Source organism: Crocuta crocuta, unplaced genomic scaffold, assembly GCF_008692635.1.
Source record: "Crocuta crocuta isolate KB4526 unplaced genomic scaffold, BGI_CrCroc_1.0 scaffold299, whole genome shotgun sequence".
NCBI lineage: Eukaryota > Metazoa > Chordata > Mammalia > Carnivora > Hyaenidae > Crocuta > Crocuta crocuta.
Genome location: NW_027532747.1, coordinates 9,439,851 through 9,461,884, shown reverse-complemented (window position 1 = coordinate 9,461,884; position 22,034 = coordinate 9,439,851). Strand labels below are relative to the sequence as shown.

The window sequence follows — 22,034 nt, the reverse complement described above, 5'->3', positions numbered from 1 at the left end:
GGATACTTGGGTTTGCTCCTACCTTTTGGCAATTACTGGTAATGGCTGCGATGCACATTTGAATAGAATTTTTTGTGTGGGCGTAATGAGGAACTGCCAAACTATTTTCCAAGAGGCTGCCCCATTTTACATTCTCTCCAGCAGCGTACAAGGGTCCCCATTTTCCCACATCTTTGCCAATGTTATTTGGGTTTTTTTGGCATAGTTGTACTTGTGGACACAAAGTCGTTTTATTTGTCATTTCCTAACAACTAAATATGTTGAGCATCTTTTCACATAGGTATTGACTATTTTTATAATTTCTTTGGAGCACTATCTATTCAAATCCTATGCTGCTGCTTTTCAAATTGAGATTTTTTTTTATTGTTGAGTGATGAGTTCTTTTTATACTCGGCAAACTAGAACTTTATGTGATTTCCAAATATTTTCTTCTATCTTGTGGATTGTCTTTCACTTCCTAGATAGTATACTTTGAAGCACAAAATGTTTAAATTTTGGTAAAATCCAATTATCTATTTTTTTAATTGTTTTAAATTTTTTTAAGGTTTATTATTTTTCAGAGACAGAGCATGAAGGGGTGGAGGGTGAGAGAGAGAGAGAGAGAGAGAGAGAGAGAGAGAGAGAATCTGAAGCAGGTTCCAGGCTCTGAGTTGTCAGCAGAGAGCCCAACATGGAACTCAAACTCACAGACCATGAGATCATGACCTGAGAAGTCTGAAGTCAGACACTCAACCAACTGAGCCACCCAGGTGCCCCAAATTTATCTATTTTTTCTGGACTCAAAATTCTGTTTCTTTGATAGGAATATCCTTATGTCAGTAGCACATTTGGTTGAGTGCTTGTAGCTTTGTAGTAAACTTTAGAATCAGGGCATGTAAGTCCTCTAACTTTGTTCTTTCAAGGTTGGTTGGACTATTCTGGGTCCCTTGGATTTCCATATAAATATTAGCAACAGCTTGTCAATTTCTACAAAAAAAAGGTCAGCTAGGATTTTAACAGGGATTGAGCTGAATCTATAGATCAGTTTGCTGGCAGCATTCCATCTTTATATTAAATCTTCTGATTTAATGTACAAATGTCTTTCCCTTTATTTAAGGCTTTTTAGATTTCCTTCAATATTGTTTGGTAGTTTTCAGCATAAAACTCTTGTATTTCTTTTGTTACAGTTATTCCTAAGTATTTTGGGGGGCTGCTATTATACACAGAACTTGCTTTCTTAATTTCATTTTTGGATTGTTGTAGAAATACAACTTTATTTTGTATATTGATCTTGTATCTTGCAACTTGGCTAAATTTGTTTTTGTAATAGTTTTTTTCTGTGGAGTTTTTTGTGGCTTTTAGAATGTTCTCTCTACAAGATCATGCTAGGTACAAATAAAGATAGTTTTACTTTCTTTTTCCAAGCTGAACGACTGACTTTTTCTGCCCAGTGTTCCTGGCTAACACTTGCAGTACAGTGTTGAATAGAAATGATCAGAGTAGACATCTCATCTTGTTGAAAGCTTTCAGTCTTCCACCATTAACTATGTTAGCTGTGGGGATTTTGTAGATGCCCTTTATCGGAATGAGGAAACTCCCATCTCTTCCTAGTTTGTTGAGTGTTTTATCATGAAAAGGGCTTGGATTTTGTCAGATGCTTTTTTTTTCTTTGCCTCAGTGGCCATGATTGTGCAGTTTTTTCCTCTTTATTCTATTAACGTGGTATACTGAATTGGTTGGAGTTCATATTTGAACCAAGCCTGCATTCCTGGGATAAATCCCACTTCATCATAGTGCATAATCCTTTTTATACATTTGCTTGATTTGGTTTGCCAGCATTTTGTTAGTGTTTTGCATCTGTATTCATAAGGATATTGGCCTGTTTCTTTTCTCTTCATGTCTGGCTTTGTTACCAGGATAATACCGACTTCATAGAACAAATTGAGAACTGTTTCCTTCTCTTCTACCTTTTGGAAGAATTATGAAGGATTCATGCTAATTCTTTTTTAAGCATTTGGTAGGCATCGTGAACCCATCTGGGTCTGGCCGTACTTAAAGGCCATAAACTTACAAGGTATTTTGTTGTGGTGGGTTACTATGTCAATTTCTTGTCATAAATCTTCTTGAATTGTTTTCTTTCTTTTCTTTTCTTTTCTTTTCTTTCTTTCTTTCTTTCTTTCTTCCTTCCTTCCTTCCTTCCTTCCTTCCTTCTTTTTTCATTTTGAGCCAGCTTTGCTGTTTCTGCCTTTGTAGGATTTTGTCTGTTTCAGGTACCTAGGCCGTGTAATTTGTTGGTACACTATTGTTCATAATTTTCCTTTAATAATTCCATTTATTTCCATGAGGCTCATAGCAATCACCTTCTTTCATTCCTAATTTTAGTAATTTGAGTCTTTTTTTTTCTTTCTATGGTCAGTCTAGTTAACAGTTTGTCAATTTCATTGATCTTTTTAAAGAACCAAGTTTTAATTTTATTGATTCTCTTTTTTTCAAGTTTTTACTTATTTCTACTTTAATCTTGATTACTTCCTTTCTTCTGCTTTCTTTAGACTTAATTTGCTCTTCTTTTTTTTGTTGTTGTTTCTTTTTTTAATGCTTATTTATTTTGAGAGGGAGAGAAAAAACATGAGTAGATAGGGGCAGAGAGAGGGAGGGAGAGAGAGAGAATCCCAAGCAGGCTTTGTACTGTCAGCACAGAGCCCAGCATGGGGCTCGAACCCATGAACCGTGAGATCATGACCTGAGCCAAAATCAAGAGCCAGATGCTTAACTGACTGAGCCATCCAGGTGCCCCTCTTTTTTTGTTTTTTATATAGGAAGTTTAGGTCACTGATTTAAGATCTTTCCTCTTTTTTTAACATGCTCATTTATAGCTATCAATTTCTAAGCACTGCTTTTCCTATATCACATAAGTTTTGTTATGTCGTAGTTTCCTTTTCATTCATTTTAAAGAATTTTCTGACTTCCTTTTCATTTGTTGACCTGTTGGTTTTTTAGGAGCGTGTTGTTTAATTTCTACATATTTGTGAACTTCCAGTTTTCCTGCTGTTGTCAATTTCTAATTTCCTTCCATTGTGGAGTGGTTACAGAACAGTCTAGTTTAGGGGTGCCTGGCAGGCTCAGTCAGTAGAGCATGCGACTCTTGATCTTGGGGTGGTGAGTTCGAGCCCCACATTGGCTGTAGAAATTACCAAAATGAATAAATAAATAAATAAAGTTTAAAATAATAATAACAAAATAGGGGCANATTAGTAATTCCAGTGTCTGGAATTCCTCAGAGACGGTTTCTATGGACTGATTTTTTTTTTCCTGTGTATGGGACATTCTTTCTTGTTTCTTTTCATGTCTCATAATTTCTTGTTGTTGAAAGCTGGGCATTTAAAATAATAATTTGACAGTGCTAAACATCAGATTCTTCTCCCTTTCTGGGCTGCTTGTTGCCGCTGTTTATTGATGTTTGTTTAGTGACTTTTCTCAGCTAATTCTGTAAAATCTATATGTAGGTTATTGTGTGTAGCTCCTGAGGTAGCTGCTAGATTCTTAGAAGATCATCTAATGATTGCACCAAGATTTCCCTAGATGCCTTGATCAAAATAAATCTTCCAGGCTTTGCTGATAAGTTCTGTGTGTGTTCGGAGGCACACCTTCAACACTGAGGCAGGCCATTTACAAACGTACCTTAGCCTCTACTTCCTTGCTTGCTCAGAGCCTCACCACAAGGCAGAAGTGACAGCTTAGGACATTCTCAAATCTTCACCAAGCATGTGAGTAACCATGGGCATGTGGTTATGGGCTTTAGATACCAAGATATATAGGAGCTTTTCAAAGCCCTCTATACGCATCCCATTCCCCAGTTTGTTCTTTTAAGCTGTTTGGTCAGCTTATTGTCTGTCTCAGCTGTTATCCACCACCTTGGACGGTGTGATATTTAACAGTTGCCTCTGATTGTTTTCAACAAATGCCTGCAAGGAAAAGGCTATTCACACTGGCTGAGCTCTGATACAGGAATAATAAAGACAGCCTTGAAAGTGGGCTCTTCCAGGAAACCACCAGACAGGTCAGATGATGCCAGCTCTCCGGGAAGGGACTTGGAAGGAGCTCCAGCCTTGTCCTGTCCCCCACAGCGGATGCCGGGATGCTGGTTCTCAAGGCCACTCCGGAGCTGGTGGGAGGGAATGGAAATAGGGCAAGTTAAAATCCACAAAGGTCACTGTTCTCACTGATATTCTGCCAGTTTTCTTAAGTGAATCTACCTGGATTACTACAAGCCTCTGGTTAATTTCCAGAGTTCTGAAAAAGGTTGGGTCTGACCATTTTTGCCAATGTTCTCATTGCTGTTAGGAGAGACGCCTCAGAAGTCTGTCCTCCACTATTTCACTGGCATTGCCAACAAACTAATTTTGAGCCTCTGTGTGCACACCATACTCAGTGGCTAATTAAGGACCCCAGGCTTGCACAGAGTGGCTTTTTGAAGCCACTTTTCCATGGTTGAATTGCTTTTGGATTCAGTTGATAGGGGCCAGTGAGGTCGTACCTGCCAGCTGGGACACTCACACTTTGGTCTTGCATCTGCAGCGAGCTGAGTATATGATCTTGGAACAAAGGAGCTGAGATTTTCAAAGTACCTACTATGTGCCGCAGTGTGTGCTCGGTGTTTTATGTACAGTATATCATGTCGTTCTTGCAACAACCAAGAAAGAGAAAACGTTCCTGCTTAACAGATGCAGAAAGTACTAAAATGCAAAGTACTTACTTAGCACTATGCCTGCTCCACACAGCAAATATTCTATACCCCGATGATAGTAGTGTTGTTACTACAGCTGTTATTGTCAGAGGGGGAGGTGGGCATGATGGGATTGCTCAAGGTCCTTTGAACACCGATCCAGGTCGGTCTGATTGCACAGCCCACCCATATTCCACATCCCCACTCCAGCTCTCCTGGGCGAATCCATTCCGCTCTGGGTCTCACTTTCCTTATTCTGACACATGAAGGATTTGGACTGAGTGAAGTCATTCAGTCAACAAGCGCTTACGGGCTTGTGCATGGAGATCACCCCTTGGTGCCACTACGGAGGTGTGTACTTCTGAGTTCAAGCACTCACATTGGTAGCATTGTCTCGCTTGGTTCGAAACCCTAAGCGGACAGGTAGGCAGGCAGGTGTATAACACGACGTGTGTTTCTCTCCACCCCCCACCCCCCCGGCTCTGCCCCACTGCAGAGGCAAGAGGGGACAAAGCCAAGTGGGTGTTCACCTGGCCACTCATCTTCCTCCTGTGCGTGACCATCCCCAACTGCAGCAAGCCCCGCTGGGAGAAGTACTTCATGGTCACCTTCATCACCGCCACGTTGTGGATCGCTGTCTTCTCCTACCTGATGGTGTGGCTGGTGAGTGGGGGGAGCCCGGGGGCACCGTACGGACAGTACCTGCCCAGCCCCTGCTGGAGGTGGGGGAGCTGGGCTCCAAGAGCGACTCAGGCACTGCTGTGCCGCCTTCAGCAAGTCACCCCCTTCATAGACCTTGGCTCATTGCCCAGTAGAAAGGTTCATCAGAGGCGCACGGGGTGGTACGTGCACTGGGATGCCCAGATGGGCACCACGGGGTGCGTGTCTCCAAAGCAGGAGTTGGGGGAGGGGAGGTTGAAGAGATAAACCNGGGGGGAGTAGTCGCTAGGACCCCTTCCTTTCCAGGGTCCCTGGGGGAACGTGAGAGAGATAACACAAGGCAGCCCTTTCCGGAACCCCAAAAAGGATACCCGATGGGATAGATGTTTTTCTTTTGCCATTTTACAGAAGAGGAAACTCTGAGGCATCCAGATGGAGTAATTGGCCCCCTTGCACAATAACCAGCTAGGATACCATTAGTTACATAATCAGTAAGGTCTAGAGTTGGGGTGAGTACCCAGCGTTGGGCCCTGAATCCACGATCTCAGCCACTACCCTGAGCTGCCTTTCAGTTTCCTACCCGAGCTTTCAGATGTCACGTGGGCTGAAGTTTCACAGGCAGAGACACATTGGCACAGTTCCCTGTAAGCTCCTCTGGGCCACGTGTGACAGCTCCCCTGCCCCCTCGCTCTGTGTGTCACGCTGTGGGGTCCCCTCCCCGCCCCCCAACTCCATGTAGGGAGCCCGGGAGCAGGAGAGAAGCAGCGACAGGCCGCTGCATGCCTGTGGCTGCAAAGGCTCACCTGTCAGAGCTCGCACCGCGGTGGTCTGTGGGTAGACGCCTCATTCTCCGCCTGATGCCCGGTGCCAGCTGCGGGCGCCAGTGGGTCTTGTTCTGAGTACACAGGAGCCACCTTTCCCTTAAGTCTGGTGGGGAGAAAAGGGCTGTGGAGTCACACGGAAATGAATGTGAGTCGTAGCCCTCCCACTTACAAGCCATGAAGCCCCGGCAGGTGACTTATCTCCCAGAGCCACAAGTCACCTCCTCTACGAAAGGGGGACGGTCAGTCCTGTCTCACAGGGTCATTAGGAGAGTGGAAGTGTCTTTCCACATCGCGCTCTGACCGGCAGCATGAAAGATCACTCCCAGGCGCAGAGAACTGCTGTTTGTAGCGCAACGTGCAGCCAGTGTTGCTTTGATGCTTTGTTCAGATAAAGGCTAAAATCCTCATAGACGCTCTGAGTGTGTGTGTGTGTGTGTGTGTGTGTGTGTGTACACGCGCGCACGTGTGTGCCTGTGTGTTGGGGTGGGAGGAGTTGAAAGTAGCTACTCTCCAAACCCCCCAGAAAAGGACAAAGACCATAAAAACGATTCATTCCTTAAGTGAATTGCACTTGTAAATTGACATTTTTCTAAACAGGATTAACACCAGACCATCTTTCTATTCGATAAAAGGATCCAGTGGTTTGTCTTATTAAAGTGCATTTCCAAACCAGCAACTGCAAGAAAAAAAAAAAGCACTTCATGACATTTGAGTGGGTATGAGAATTAGGTGAGATCAAATTCATGAATGGGCGAAACTTTCTTCTCTACTGAAAACAGCACTATTATGAAATCAGCCAATCAGTTGGCAGCAAGGCAGGACATTTAAGCACACTCTCATTAAGTACACACCACCTTGACTTACAGACCCAACCTGAACTTCTTTTTTTTTAATTTTTGAAAAATTTTAATGTTTATTTATTTTTGAGAGAGACAGACACAGTATGAGCAAGAGAGAGGCAGAGAGAGAGGGAGACCCAGCATCCAAAGCAGACTCCAGGCTCTGAGCTATCAGCACAGAGCCGGACAAGGGACTCAAACTCACGATCCATGAGATCATGACCTGAGCCAATGTTGGACACTCAACCAACTGAGCCACCCAGGCACCTCCCACCCCCCAAAGCTGCGCTTCTTAAAGCTGAGGTCATAGGACCCTCTGCTGGCCCACCCTTATCTGTGGTTTTGAACTTCAACGACTCAGTTTGGAAGGAATGGAATGACTCCAACAGTAGAAATCAGGAAAGATGACAGCACCCCACATTAGCCTTCATTTCTACTGAAGCAAGATGCGCTGGCCAGAGGGGCATGTGCTTACTTCCCTTATGCCCTGACAGGTGTGCCAGGGAACAGCGAAGTCTCACCTGCCCACCCCTCCCACCTCCTCTTACATCTGTCACCCCTCCGCCTTCAGGGAACAGGGAAAATGAATCCTGAATGCCAGTGTCAAACAGGAGGGTCCTTTGAAAGGGATTGTCCTGTCCAGCCCCCTTACACAGTCAGGGAGACTGAGGACCAGAGGGGAGCTCTGACTTCCACTAGGTCACAAAAGATAGCCCCAGAGTCTGGACTCAGCTCTGCTCCCCTTCCCTAAGTATCAGTTGGGCTTACAGAGCCCAAGGCTGGAGTTCAGGGCAAAGCAGCCTGGGTGGTACACGCACACATGAGACCTTCCTTCATTCTTCCACCCTTTGGCTTCTTAGCCACCCAGTTCAGTGATTTAAGAAAAAAAAAAAGGGGGCCTCCATTAATGTCAAGATAACCCAGGCTCCTGTATTTATGATGCCTGGCATCCCTCACTGAAAGCATGTCAGCCGTGACTTGGTGGTACTTATGGAGATCTCCATCATGGCCAGGGTCGACTGAACGTTGATTGATGGATCAGCAGTTCGTTTTGCCCTCCTTGGGGTCTCTTTGTGCAGAGACCAGGGCAGGCTTCTCAGTGTGCACTCTGCCCTGGACCTAGTGATCCTGAGCTGGGTGGGTGCCGTCTTTCAGGGAGCGGGGCGGGGCCTCTTCAAACCCCCCTGCAAAGATCTGTGCTGGGAGGGATGTGGTTGCCATCCCCATGCTCTGGCTACATTCCAAGGCTGAGCTTTGCCCTTCATCCGGGGCTCTCTGAGCTCTGTGAATCTGATCACCCTCATTTCTCCTATAGATTGTAAGGAGAATGACTGAAAGAGAAGGGAAACATACATCTGTGAACACTTGCATAAGCCAGGCACTGTCGCCTCACATTTTGTTATTCAATCTTTATTAACAAACCCATTTTACCGACGAGGGAACTGAGGCTCAGAGAAGCAGATCAGCTCGTGCTAAATCACACAACCATTCACTGGGATTGGAGCCATCCCTCGAGATGTGAACAATCCTAAGAGGTGCCAGTGTTCCCAGTTTTTAGATGGGGAGGCAAGCCAGAGCTGATGAGTATTTTGAATGGGGTTATTCAAATGCTTCTAGGGCTTATCAGTGGAGTTGTGTGACTGTGCGTCAGGACCCTTCGAAGCTTACATATCCTTCCATGAGCAGTTCTGTTTCTTGGAGGTTATCCTAAAAAGGCAGTAAGATAAGAACCCAAAGCTGTACGCACAAGGTGCATGATGTTGAGGTGGGTGCATGGCCGTTAGAACTGGAAAGACCAGCCCAGCACTCCTGCTTCACTGCTCATAGGACCTCGGCCCCCAGGCAATGCTACTTAACGTCTCTGAGCCTCAGTTTCCCCCGGGGTGTGAGGTGAGCAGAACAAGAGTCCGCCCCTCCCCCCTCCCCAGTGGGTGGTGATAACAGGGTACCTGAGATTGTGCACGTGACACACCTGGTACACATTAAGTGCTCAATAAATGTCACTTATATGCAGTGGGAAAGAGACCACCTCAGTATCCACCAGTTAGGGATGGGCTGAAACTCCATAGCAATGAGATCTGTGCATCAGTTTAAGAGAATGTTGTAGTCGAGTACATGCTGTGGACAGGTGTTTACAGTGAATTACTACATGAGACAGGTGGCCGCAAGGTCCATGTCGATGGTGTCATTGGATTCTATTTTTTTTTTTTCTAACACACACGCCACAAAGAAAGTCAAGGATGCTTTGTAAAGCCGTGGTTTTCAAGTGTGGTCCCCAGACCGGTGGCCTGAGGGTCCCAGCCACCTGGGAACTCGTTAGGAATATAAACTCTCAGCTTCACCACAGACCTCCTGAATCAGAAACTCGGCCTGGGGTCCCGCAGTCTGCATTTTAGCCAGCCCCCTCCCCCTAGAAGATTTCCCACATGCTACAGTTTAAGAACCGCTGGCTCATGAAAAGTATTAATGGTGGTTGTCTGTGGGTCTTGAGAAATGGTAGGTGACTTTTGTTCTCATTTTGCTTCATTTCCTAAGCTTTTGAAAACAGGAAATAAAATAGCAGTACTGTGTTCAAGCGAATAACACTTGGAGTGAGCAAAGATCCTGGGTGTTCCTCCATGTCCCCCGTCTTCTGCAGGTGACTATTATTGGATACACGCTTGGGATCCCGGATGTCATCATGGGTATTACTTTCCTGGCGGCAGGCACGAGTGTCCCGGACTGCATGGCCAGCTTAATCGTGGCGAGACAAGGTAGGGACTGTGCCTCGGCGCCCACGGTTGCGAGCATCGCCAGGCAGGCTCCCCGGTCCCCGCTGGAGTTCTAGTTCATGGCCCTTCTGACCCGTAGTTGTTCAGTCCTGCGGTACAGCCAGCTGCTGATAGGAAAACATGCATCAGATTCCATCTGTGGGGAGAACCCTCCCAAGATATCCAGACCTTTGAAGTATTTGCTCATGCACACTTTAATTAAAAGGAACTTGCTCTAAAATCACCAGTGTGACATTGAACAGAGCTGAAGCCCCAACTTCTTACAGCAAGTACAGTAACAAGAAACATTCAGGTCCCAGGATGGCAAAGCAGGGATATCCTGTGTCAATTTCCTATTCTTTTTTTTTTTAATTAAAAAAAATTTTTTTAATGTTTATTTTTTGAGAGAGTGTGAGCAGGGGGAGGGGCAGAGAGAGAGGGAGTCACAGATTCCAAAGCAGGCTCCAGGCTCTGAGCTGTCAGCATGGAGCCTGACACAGGGCTTGAACCCACAAACTGCAAGATCACAACCTGAGCCGAACTCAGACACTTAACCAACTGAGCCACCCAGGCATCCCTAAGGTTATGTATTTATTTTAGAGACAGAGAGAGAGAGCATAGAGCGGGAAAGGGGCAGTGAGGAAGAGGGAGAGAGAGAATCCCAAGCAGGCTCCATGTGGTCAGTGCAGAGCCTGATGCAGGGCTCGATCTCATGAACCACAAGATCATGACCTGAACTGAAATCAGAAGTCGGAGGCTTAACTGACTGAGCCACCCAGGTGCCTCTGTTTTCCTGTTCTTAAATTTGGGGCTCACTGTGTGACATGGGTTAACCTGTATGCTAATGTTTAATGGCAGAACAAAAGAGCTGGAAAGGGCAATAAACGAAGGCTGTTTCCACTGGTGACGCAGCCAGCCCAGCATGGACTTTCACAGATCTTCGTCCACCGATGAGAGTGTGAAAGTACGGGGTGGGGGCAGGAGGTGGGGGTGACTAACAGAATGACACCTGACAGGGAGACAGAAGTGCCCAACGAGAAAGTTGGCTCTGGAAAATCGGCAAAGGACCTTTCATGCTTCCAAGTTAGGAGAAAGGGTTGGTTGGTCCTGAGAAGACAAGAGCTGAGGGGAGAGAAGTGTGGGAATGTGGTTGGCATAGGCTGGAGGCTTGTGGGGAACAGGGACAATGGGGACAGCAGCAGCTGAGGCGAACGGGGTTTGATTGAGTGAGCTCTGAGGTCATAGGGCTGTCATAACAAAAATACCACAATTGGGTGGCTTGAAACAAGAGATTGATTGTCACATAGTTCTAGAGACTTCGAAGTCCAAAATCAAGATGGCAGCCGGCCTGTGCTCCCTCCAAAGGCTGGAGGGAAGGGTCTGTTCCAGGCCTTTCTCCCAACTTCTGGTGGTGGCCGAGGGCTTGAGGCTGCATCGCTACGGTCTCTACCTCCATGGGCACGTGGTGGTCTTCCCCCGGGTGTGTTTGTGTCCAGACTTCCCTCTCCTCATGAGGACACCGGTCACTGCATTAGGGCCCATCCTAATTCAGTATGACCTCATTTTCATTTGATCCTCTCTGCAAATAAGGCCTGATTCACAGGTGCCGGGCAGACGTGGGTTGCAGGGACGGGCACTGTTCAAGCCAGTACAGAGAGGAATAGGAAAGCCAGTGAGCTCCGAGGCCCTGACTGCTGTTCTGTGGCACGAAGCTGGGTGGGACTCAGTCATACCAGCTCCAGTGACACATGGATGAGAGAGGACAAGTTCACCGGCACCGGGGTTGCTGGGTGAACAATGGGAGGTCAAGGGGGAAGAGAATGCAGTTGAAATAACTGGCCGTAGAGTCCAGGCTGGTGGGGGGAGGGATCTTGATGCTAGAAGGTTAAGGGCTGTGGGGGTCCCAGCCAGGTCAAACAGGGGCTCTGTGGGAGCTGGGGCTAAGTGAGGTTCTGAGGGAGGACATCCTCTCAGAGTGAGCCCTGTGGGACATGGGGGCAGAGAAACTGAGGAAGGGCGAGGCAGGGGTGGAGTGTGTCATCGTAGGGGCGCTGGGTGGCTCACTCGGTTGAGTGTGTCCGACTCTTGATTTCGGCTCAGGTCATGGTCTCACGGTCGTGGGATCGAGCCCTGTGTTGGGTTCCACGTTCCCCGTGGGTTCTGCTTAAGATTCTCTGTCCCCCTCGACCCCTCCCCCACTTGCACGTGCACAAGCACACGCTCTCAAAAGCAGTGACACTGCTGTCACTGACAGGATCCGACAGACACGGTTAATGGACACTTCCTTCATGACAAAGGGCACAGAAGCCTGCCCAGAGCCCACCCACCCGCACAGCGTGCTCTAACATGGAGATGCTACGTCCTCAGCCCCCTGAAGGCTCCCAGCTCCACGTGTGGCCCAGGCTGGTAGCAGCCTGACCAGGGAGCTGGCGAGAGATGCAGAGTCCCAGGCCCGCCAGACCCACTCAACCAGAATCTGCATTTCAGCGAGGCCCCCAAGTGAGTCCCATGCTCCCGAAGGTTGAGAAATGTTGCCATTAGGTTCCTCTGTACGCAGCACCTGTGCGGGGCTGGAAGGCCACCACGTCGGAGAAGCCCTCGTCCTCTCCTCTCAAACTAGGGCATCTTTTTAAAAAATTATTTATTTTTTGTTTTTGAGAGGGAGAAACAGAGCACAAGCAGGGGAGGGACAGAGAGAGAGGGAGACACAGAATCTGAAGCAGGCTCCAGGCTCTGAGCTGTCAGCCCAGAGCTTGATGTGGGGCTCGAACTCATGGACCGTGAGATCATGGCCTGAGCCGAAGTTGGACGCTCAACTGACTGAGCCACCCAGGCACCCCTCAAACCACCCAGGCGCTCTTCAAACATAGAGCGAGTGCCTGCCTCCTCACTGGAGGCAAGTAGCTGGCCCAAAACAGCAGGGTGATTTCCCAGAGCTCCCGCCCCCAACGGCGCCAAGTGACCACGACTTTCCGGTCACTCAAGTCAGTGTCAAGACAGACAGGGAGAACATGAGGCCTCGAAGGAGGCATTGTAGCCTGGAGGTCGGTGGGGGACAGCAACAGGCAGCAGGAGGGGCACCTGGCTTACATCAGTGGGGCCGGCGGTCAGACAGGAGTGAGCCGACCCTCAGATCTTGGTCTTGGTCTAGTCTGGGTTGCTGCGAGCTTCCCGGTAACCAAGAGCAGTTGTGTGGTTGCGGCTATTTGTGTTTCAAGCGTGTTCATTGCACACACATTTGTACGTGTGCCAGGTTCTGATGCTCATGTCGAACGAAAGCTCAGAGGCTGGGTTAGAACAGGCGTCAGCCGGCAGTTAGTTGCGAAAGTCTGTTTTCTCACTTTTCATGCCCCTCGGGTTATTAAGTCCTTAGGAGTATGGCCAGCATGACATTGGCCAGTTGAGCAGGAAGCAGAGGATGACGGCATGGTGCCCTAGCCTCTAAGATGCTTCTAGTCTAGTTGGGAGAAAAGAGTTCGCTCTGCAGAAGCCACCAGAGCAGAGGACCCAACAGCTGAGCCTAGGTCGTGGTGCCGTCACTTGGGCCACAAGTATATATCATGGCTCGGTGTGAAGGATGCTGGACTGCCACAAACTGTGTGACCTTGGGCACGTCCCAAGCCTTGGCTCCATTGCCTGCAATGTGAGGACAGTGGTCAGTGGCCTCTCCCTCCCAGGGTAACCGGGAGGATCCAGTGAGGGTGAAGCATGTAGTGGGTCCCTGGAGAACATCAGCAAACGCCAGTCATCTTGGGGGACGCCTGTGTGGCTCAGCTAAGCATCCGCCTCTCGATCTCTGCTCAGGTCTTGATTTCAGGGTTGTGAGTTCAAGCCCCGCCTTGGGCTCCATGCTGGGCATGAAACCTACTTAAAAAACAAACAAACAAAAACAAACAAAAAACACCAGTCATATTGGCTTAGGGTCGACCCTAATGACTCATTTTAAGTTGTTTATCTGTGTAAGACCCTATCTCTAAATAATGCTGCATTCGGAGACATTAGGGGTTAGGACTCCAACACAGGAATCTTAAGGGTCGCAACGCAGCCCATAAGAGGCCTCTAGGACTCTATGGAGTGGATTTAGACTTCATAAAAAGTGTCTGAAATTCGGAGTTCATGAAAAAGGAATTCCTGGACACTGATAGGGGTTTCTGGCAACCTAGTCTTAGTGAGTGACACGTGTCCCTTGTCTCCTCTAGGCCTCGGTGACATGGCGGTCTCAAACACCATAGGAAGCAATGTGTTTGACATCCTAGTGGGACTCGGCATACCGTGGGGCCTGCAGACCATGGTTATTAACTGTGGGTCCACGGTAAGTTCCTCTCACTGCCTCATAAGCCAGACACCTGCACTTTAGGCAGAATGACAGTGGCCTTGGCTCTGTTGCAGCCGAGAGCTCCACGGGACATGCCACCCCCTTCCCCTTGGTGCCCTGGGACCCACTTTCCTTGAAGGCCTCCAGAACAGCCTGAGGGGGGAAGCCCACGTGTGGCCCAAGTGTGCTGAACACACAGCGGGCTGCCCCCCCCCAATGGCAGCATGCACGTCCCCCCCAGTCCTTCCCCTCACAAGCAGAGCCCATGCTTCAATCCACGGTCGGCAGACCCTCCGCTGCCATGTGCTCCCCGCAAACAGCCGCCTGTGCTTTCCAGAAAGGGAAGGAATACGCCAGGGTGCATCAGGCTCTCAGAACAGGGGCCCCAGCGGCCCAGAGATTCAGGGCACCTGCATTTTTGTTTTTCCAGGTGAAGATCAACAGCCGGGGTCTGGTCTATTCCGTGGTGTTGTTGCTGGGCTCCGTCGCTCTCACTGTGAGTCTTTATGATTCCAGAATGACACGTCATTCCATGTCATCCACAGTCACTTGCAATGTCTCTGAAAGCCCTCCCTCTTCCCCTGGGCCGTGAGGCCTAAAACTGAGCCAATGCCAATTCACAGAGACCGCCAGACACAATTTGTGCCAAGAATGTTGGCACCCACCACCGCATTTTTCCCTGAGTGACCAAGAAGTCACCAGAGCCAGTGAACCACATCCCTGTCTCCCCACAGCCCAGTCTGTCTCCCCTCGCTAGTACCAATAGGAGAGAAATTCACCCCTGTCCATCTGAGCTGACAAGTGGGGGGCATGGTTCGGGAACGGCACATCAGGCCTCGGGAACAGCACATCATTATACGGATGCCTTCTTACCCCACGTGCCCACACGACTGTCCCACACACTTTACCTCCACTTATGTTATTCAATCCTTACAGCCACCTGATGATACTATTCCCAATTTGCAGAAGAAATCAAGGCTCGGGGGTTAAGTGATGTGCCCAAAGTCCCAGGGATAAGAAATGGCAAAGCTGGGATTTGAACCTAGATTGGTGTGTCTCTGCAGAACACATCGTGTTGCTCTGATGGGGTAACTATGAATGTAGAATGAGGATGTGTTCCAAGCCCATCTACACACACATACACACACACACACACACACACACACACACACATAAATATAAAAAGGTGGTCCAAGCTGAAGTTTGCCAGGCCATGAGCCAAATAGATGCTCTGGAAGTTTTCCGGAAGAGGGCTGAGGAAGCCAAGTTCTGAAGCAATGAGATGACCCAGAGAAAGTCCCTCGTGGTCACTATAAAAGGTCTCGGCAGGGAGGACCTGGGTGCTGAACGTGGGTCCTGACAAAGTGGTGTGTCTGCTTGGGGAGGGCCAGCCCAGAGGGGGCGGATGCTGTGTGTCCCTGGAGCCAGCAGGCCTGGGTCAAGAGCAAGGCTCACCCTTGCATCAGACGGGTCTGAAAACCCTCAGGGGCTCGGTCTGACCAGACCCACGATGTGCCTTACAGGATTGCTCTGCCCTTGTCCTCTTTCTGGAGAAAGTTCTGGGGTTTGTAATTTGTGTATAGTGGCCCGGGTAAAATGCCTCCCTGTGTTCCTCAGCTCCCCAGGCCACTGCTTGTCCTCTGTCCCCCCAGGTCCTCGGCATCCATCTAAACAAATGGAGACTTGACCGGAAGCTGGGGGTGTGTGTGCTGGCCCTCTACGCCGTCTTCTTGTGCTTCTCGATAATGATAGAGTTCAACGTCTTCACCTTTGTCAACTTGCCCATGTGCCGAGAAGACGATTAAAACCGAGCCACTGCCCACCCCCAACGGGGGGCTGTTCTGGACTCTCCTGACACCGGCCTCCTCCCTTCCTCCCTCCCTCTCCCACCACGAGCCTCTCCTGCCTCGGTGGCCACCGTCTGTTCCTCCACACACTGGAAGGAAGAGCCATCGTGGTCTTTGTCTGGTCACGGGCCGGGCTGCGGGGTGTCCTCCTCCCCCTCCTCAGAGTGCTGCCCCCCACAAAGCAAGATTCGGGGGCTGCTGTGGGGGCAGCTTTGCAGACCCCGAGCTGGCAGCCACAGGGACGCACTTGTGTCTCATCTCTCTCGGACACTTTAGTGAGGACATCTGCGTGCAGTTCGTCTTCCTGTTGCACGGCAGCCTGGGAAGCGAGGTGGCTGGCGAATGTGAGGTCCCCAAGGGCAAGTGCAAAATAGGAATGTCGTTCTTCAGTGTCCCCTCCGGGCCAGAGGGGGCGAGTCCCCGAGGCGGCCTGTGCTACTCAGACCCTGCGACTTCTGCTGGAAACTCTCACAGCTGGGAAGCGGGGAGGCCTCCCCCTGCTGAGGGCTTGGGGCCTTGAGGACAAACATCCCACCCCTTTCTCTGGAAACACTAGAAGAACAGAAACCGCCTCTCGCCACAGAAAAGAGAAAAACGCGTGACGTTTCTTACAACTTTAATTGATGCGTTCAGAGAATGAGCAGTGAAATATTCCCAAAAACATGTCATCTCGATCATCATACTTGAAAAAAATCTCATCCCATACAAAAAGGCCACGCTGGGGACCAAACGCAGGTAACACTCTGTGGAAAGTGAATCCTACGTGTATCATGTCGCACTGCTATGAGGACTTTTGGTTTGGAATACAGAAAAGAGTAAAAGACTAACATCTACCTGGGTGCTAATTCAGAGACACAGTGGAGATAGGCGCTCACAGCCATACGTTCCAGACCCTTCCGTGTGATGCGGAACACCGTCAGTTTGGGTTTGTCATTTCTCTGTTAATGCGCCGCTCTCAAAACTGCCCTGTTGAAAGACCCAATTGTCTATATGCCCAGCCGATTCTGGAACCTGCTGGAAGGACTGTATCACAAGTAATGTTAATGACAAGACTAGACATTTCCTGAAAAGCGCTGTCTGGTTACCTGGAGGCGTGTAGGAAAACCATAGCTAGGAATTTTTAGAGCCTTATCGTTGGCTTCACGTGAAGGGCCCAGGATGGGAGGCCGAGTCAAAAATAGAAAAATAATGAAACAATTTTCACCTGCTTCGTAGCTCTCAAATATATATTAAAAAAAGATTTATGAACACAAACCGTCCATGGTTTCTAAAAAGGAAGCACAATTAATTTTATATAGAGGTGTGTTTTTTTTTATTTTTGTAATGTTTCTATTGCAAAAGTCTATTGGATTTGATGCACTTTTCATATTGGGATATTTTGCACGGAAGACTGTCTGGCAACTGCCTGTGGGAGTGTGAGGACAGGTTTTTAACCATTTCACCAATAATGAGTCATCGGGGATGAGCCTAAACCAATAGCTCATTCCCTTCCTGAAACACAAAGGTTGCAACCCGAGGTTGCAATGTGTGGCTGTGTTTGTTAGGACCTCCTGAGTCTCTAAAGGAGGAAGCGTTCAAGTGTGTGTCCTTTAAGTGAGCGTAAGCCTAAGACGGGAGGGAACGGCTCCGTCGCCAGGCTTCTGTTCCGGATCTGCACCAGTGTTCATAGCTGCACCACATTAAGGTTCCTCCTTTGTTTCTCTACCGAGATTGGGCTCAGTGGTCTTCCCGGCCAGGGCAAAGGCGATTTTCCTAAGAAATTAGCTAGGTGGGAGGCCAGGGAGCCGGGAGGAGCGTTCGTATCAACTTCAGAGACGCAGGGTTTGCAAGCCCTCTGTGATCTCTTAGGGAAGACAACCTGGCCCCTTTGGTCTTACAGACTCATCTGGGTTTCAGAGTGGGTCCGTCTCCATCTCGACTCTCAAAACTGCCCTGTTGATGTAACTAGGGACTGTTCTCCCCGTTAAACAGAAAATTTAGTCTCGGAGAGATCAGGTGGCTCGAGGTCCGTTGTAAGTAAGTAACAGAGCAGCTGAACCAAGCTCCTGGTCATCACCCTCCCTCTGGTCAACCAGTGGGGCGGCCACCCTTTGTGTGGGGGTGGGCGGAGGCATGTCTTTGCCCTTGTGATTGGTTCTTACTGTTGAAGTTAAAACTTCAGCAAGTATTTCATTGACTCCTGGTGCCCCAGCCCGTCTCCTAATATCCATCTCTATCCGGTGTCCCTGGGTTTTTTCCCTGGTAAAGATCAAAAGATATTTTTCCCTACAAGGCACAGGCCACGTGGCCCCGGACGGTGTCCCTGCTGGTGTTCACTTCTCTGAATCCTTGTGTAGCTTTTAGAGAATACACCCTAATGACCTGCCTCTTCCTCAGTGGAGTCCATCTGAGATGATAAAGCGGACAGCAGTTGGCAGTTTGAGACTAAAAAAATAGTGTTTTTAGTTTGTAGAGCACTGCTGCTGCCTACTTCTCTTTTGACTCGAATGTGCCAATGTAACTTCCTTAAAGGATCTGTGCATTTATTGTAACTTAGAAGCTATACACTGTAAGTGAAAAAGTCTCTTGTTTCAATATTTTCCCATCACAGGTGTAAAGAATGGCTTGATTAATTGGGCCTTCGTCTTAAAATGATGCCTTTTCCACTACATGGGATTATTTTATTTTCTTCCCGAAACTAATTAGCGTGGGGTAATTACTCTGCTTCACAAATAGGCAATAAAGAATTAAATTTAGCTCTTCTAATTGGGAGCAGAAAAGAAAAGCGAACCATTGCAACCGAGACTGAAAATGCCTGTAGAAGCAGGTGGCTTCCTGTCAATTTCTGGTTTGGAATTTGCCCTTGCCGCCTCAGGCGTGGACAGGGCGTTAGGTGGGTGGTGTCTGAGAACCTGGTGCTGGAGGAAGGTTCTGGGTCAGCTGCAGGGAGAGACTAATGCTTAAGGGCGCCGTGGAAAGGTTAGTCATTATCCTTCCCGTGACCTGCAGTGTGCCGGTCTCTGTGATTCTCGCCCGTGTGGACAGACCTCGTTGCCCTTGTGAGTTTTCACCTGCTCGTCGCCGCCCCTCCCCCACCCGTTAGGGCTGCTGCTTGCTTCTACCTGTCAACCCCCTCTTTTGACAGACCCAAGCAGCTGATAAAGCAGAACCCTCCCAGAGGCAGGTTAAAGCAGGTGGGGCATGCACACTACTCAAGGGCAGTCCTGAAGACCTCAGCCAAAGACCCCCTCCTGGGCTGCCCAGGGGTCTAGGTCCTCAAGAAAGAAACTGCCCTTTGGATGAGGAATTGCAGGCCTGACCACGTCAGCAGCAGCCGGGGACTCAGGGAATAACGGACTCCATGCAAGTGCCGGGAATCCAGGAAGAGTGAGGGTGGCTCCTTGCCGACACCCTTCCGTCCCCTTGGCGTTCCTCCTACCTGAGTCCTGGGGCGCTCCCTCTCCTTAAGGTAGGGGCGGACAGAGGTGAGATGGGCCGGGAGGATCAGCCCGGTACCCCTGCTCCGGGGAAGAGTAGGAGAGAATCCCCGCACCAGCAGCTGAAGCTGTTTCCATGCCCTGCCCTCCCTCCCCAGGCGTGAGATGGGTGTGCTGCCTGTCACGTTTGGGGACGTTCCCCTGGGGGTCCGCGGGAGGGAAGCAGCTTGGGCTGGTGCTCCTCGATGGGCTTGGTGTTCTGACGGGGCCGTGGCCCTGACACTGAGTGGACACTTCCGGAGCGGGTAGGCCGTTTGCTGCCACGCCCCTCTTTCCTGGCTCTGCAGGCCATATTCCTCCCTGCCTGGAAAAGATGGTTGTACTGTTATGGACAGGCTCTCAGCCAGTGCTGTTGCTTGAATAAACAAGGAACTTGTCTGGCAGGGTGAACACTTCAGTATACTCTTCCCATGTGCAGTGATTTAAACATTCCTGGGTCTCTCTAATGCCCTCTGAATGATTCTGTATGTCTTTTTCCCCTTGGGGCAGTTAGCAGGTATGTCCGGGGCACCTGAGATGGTTCATGTCTTGGCAGCTTTGTTGCCACATCGTGCCCATAGAAACTTCCAGAAATTTCTGAAAATGCTCTCTAGGCAGCTCTTAGGTGGCAGGAAATCTGTCATCTGCCCACCCCCTCAAAGTGCTGCTTCCCTGACCCCTGTCCTCTCTATGTGAATTTCCCCGAGGGTCTGGATACCCCTGTCCCACGCACCCCCCCTGGGTGTGGACACCTACTCTGGCTTTTCTAGTCTCTGCAGCTGATCATGTGAGCCTCTCAAGCATGAAGGCTCCCTCCGGGCCTTCTCAAAGCATAGAGAAAGGGGGCCCCTCTGGCACTGGGTGAATCTTCCCCACTGCATCAGTCATGTTAGTGGTTCAACAAGAAGATCTCCCCATGGACCCATCCCCCAAGGCAGAGAACACAGGTGAGACACAAATTCTGCTTTGTTCCTCACTTTGAGCCCAGCCTTCTGCCAGCCTGACTCATCAGGGTTTCCGTGCTGTAGAAAACGTTCCCCACAGGGCACAGGGGTACAGATTTTTTTTTAAAAGACATTTAGGCTATTGTATTTGCTCCTCAATAGGGAATACCTAACTGGGATGGTGGTTACGCGCCAGGCCGTCACCCAAACCTAGTAGCCAACGGGAAACTGTCCTCACTGTCACAGTGTGGCCCCACCTCGGGGAAATGGGTGTCTGCGTAAAATTGGGAGAAGAGGTGCTTTTCTCCCATTCTGCACTCTGGGTGGAGCGGATTTTTCCACCACAAGGAAGCCAGCTGGCTGGTATTAGATTTTTTTTTTTTTTTAATTCTAAGTTTTCAGTGACAAATGGCACCCCGGTTCCCTTTGCCTCTGTGAAGTCTACACACATGGCCAGGGGCCGGGGGTCCTGCTTTTTGTCACCTTTTATCTTCATGTTTTCAAGGTTTTCCCTCGCCTCTTACAGGCATCCGTGCCCACTGGTCAGGGTCAGGTGCCCTCCACACACTTTGCGGCAGGGGCTGAGAACGCCCTCCCTTCCAGTCTGAGGAAGTGTCTGCAGCCTGAATACCCTGCGCTAGAAGTGAGGGCGAGGGGAGGCAGCTCTGTGAGCTGACAACGCCCACTGTACCCCGTGAGAGTCCAGCCCTCTGTCATGTAGCTTCTCTGTCTATTCGATCTCTGGGTCTGGGATCGGCTGCTCCTTGGTTAAAAACCTGATGACAAGTATGGGCACAATCCACTGTTGCCAGAATTTAAACAGTTGCTTTTTATGTAGCATGTTGGTCAGGACTATTCCATGGTCAAGGCCAGTAACACCCCTTAGTCCTGGAGAAAATATGTACCCTCCCTACCCCGCCACTGGAAAATAATTTTTTTAAGCTATCGAGAGAAAGTATGTGCAGTTTTGGGTTTCCGGTTGCGTGGCCTCTCTGATCAGCCCTTGCACGATCTCAGAAGGTCTCAGATGACAGCTCTGTCTCTGCTCCCACTCCAGAATTCCCAAGATAGGAATTCCCGGTTATCCAGACGGCCAGTGTCCTTTCAACAGAAGGAGCAAGGCTTTTCCTAACACCCAAAATGATGAGGGTGTGAGCAAGGTGGCTCTGGTTTTCCAAATCAAATATTCCAGTGGGTTGTTTTGTTTTTTTTTCCTGCCCACTGGGGCATCCCTGTCTGCACACCTCCAGAGGCGCCCTTCGGAGCTGAAAAACACTTCCTGCAGTTTCCTCCATGTGGCTTAGATCAAGCATATTTGGGGGCACCCAGCAGACAAGCTGTGGCTGAGCTTCTGTGGCCAGCTCTTGGAGACCTTGTTCAGGGGGCTGTTAGTCTGGGAGGCCGGATGTCCAGTTCAGAGCGCAGTGCCTTCTGCCTGGGTCTCTTAGTCGCTGGGCGAACACAAAGAGAGCTTTGATTACCTAGAGGGGAAAAAGGGCTGCCGGCCAGATGGGGCCAGGCCTGGGGACAGAGGCACAAGCTGCCAAGGAAAGGGTCAAGCAAGGAGAGGGCAGGCACATCCCAGATGCCCAGGACATAGGCTGGACATCGTTTCTGCAGGGCCTTGGGGTTTTCCTGGAGGCTGGCCATGACCTACCAAGCAGCAGGTAGATAGAATCAGGGGCCTCCTGTGTCCAG

At 49.4% G+C, this 22,034-nt stretch overlaps 1 protein-coding gene across 1 annotated transcript in view; it reads left to right on the top strand.

The window, feature by feature from the left end:
* Nucleotides 1-17,162, top strand: part of SLC24A4 (solute carrier family 24 member 4) — a 169,762-nt gene extending 152,600 nt beyond the window's left edge. The window contains exons 12-16 of the mRNA XM_077780939.1: nt 5,199-5,365; nt 9,664-9,778; nt 13,975-14,087; nt 14,521-14,586; nt 15,743-17,162. Coding sequence (XP_077637065.1) covers nt 5,199-5,365; nt 9,664-9,778; nt 13,975-14,087; nt 14,521-14,586; nt 15,743-15,895 — 614 coding nt within the window. The 3' untranslated portion in view covers nt 15,896-17,162. The remainder of the gene's footprint in view (nt 1-5,198; nt 5,366-9,663; nt 9,779-13,974; nt 14,088-14,520; nt 14,587-15,742) is intronic.
* Nucleotides 17,163-22,034: the final 4,872 nt, after the last annotated feature.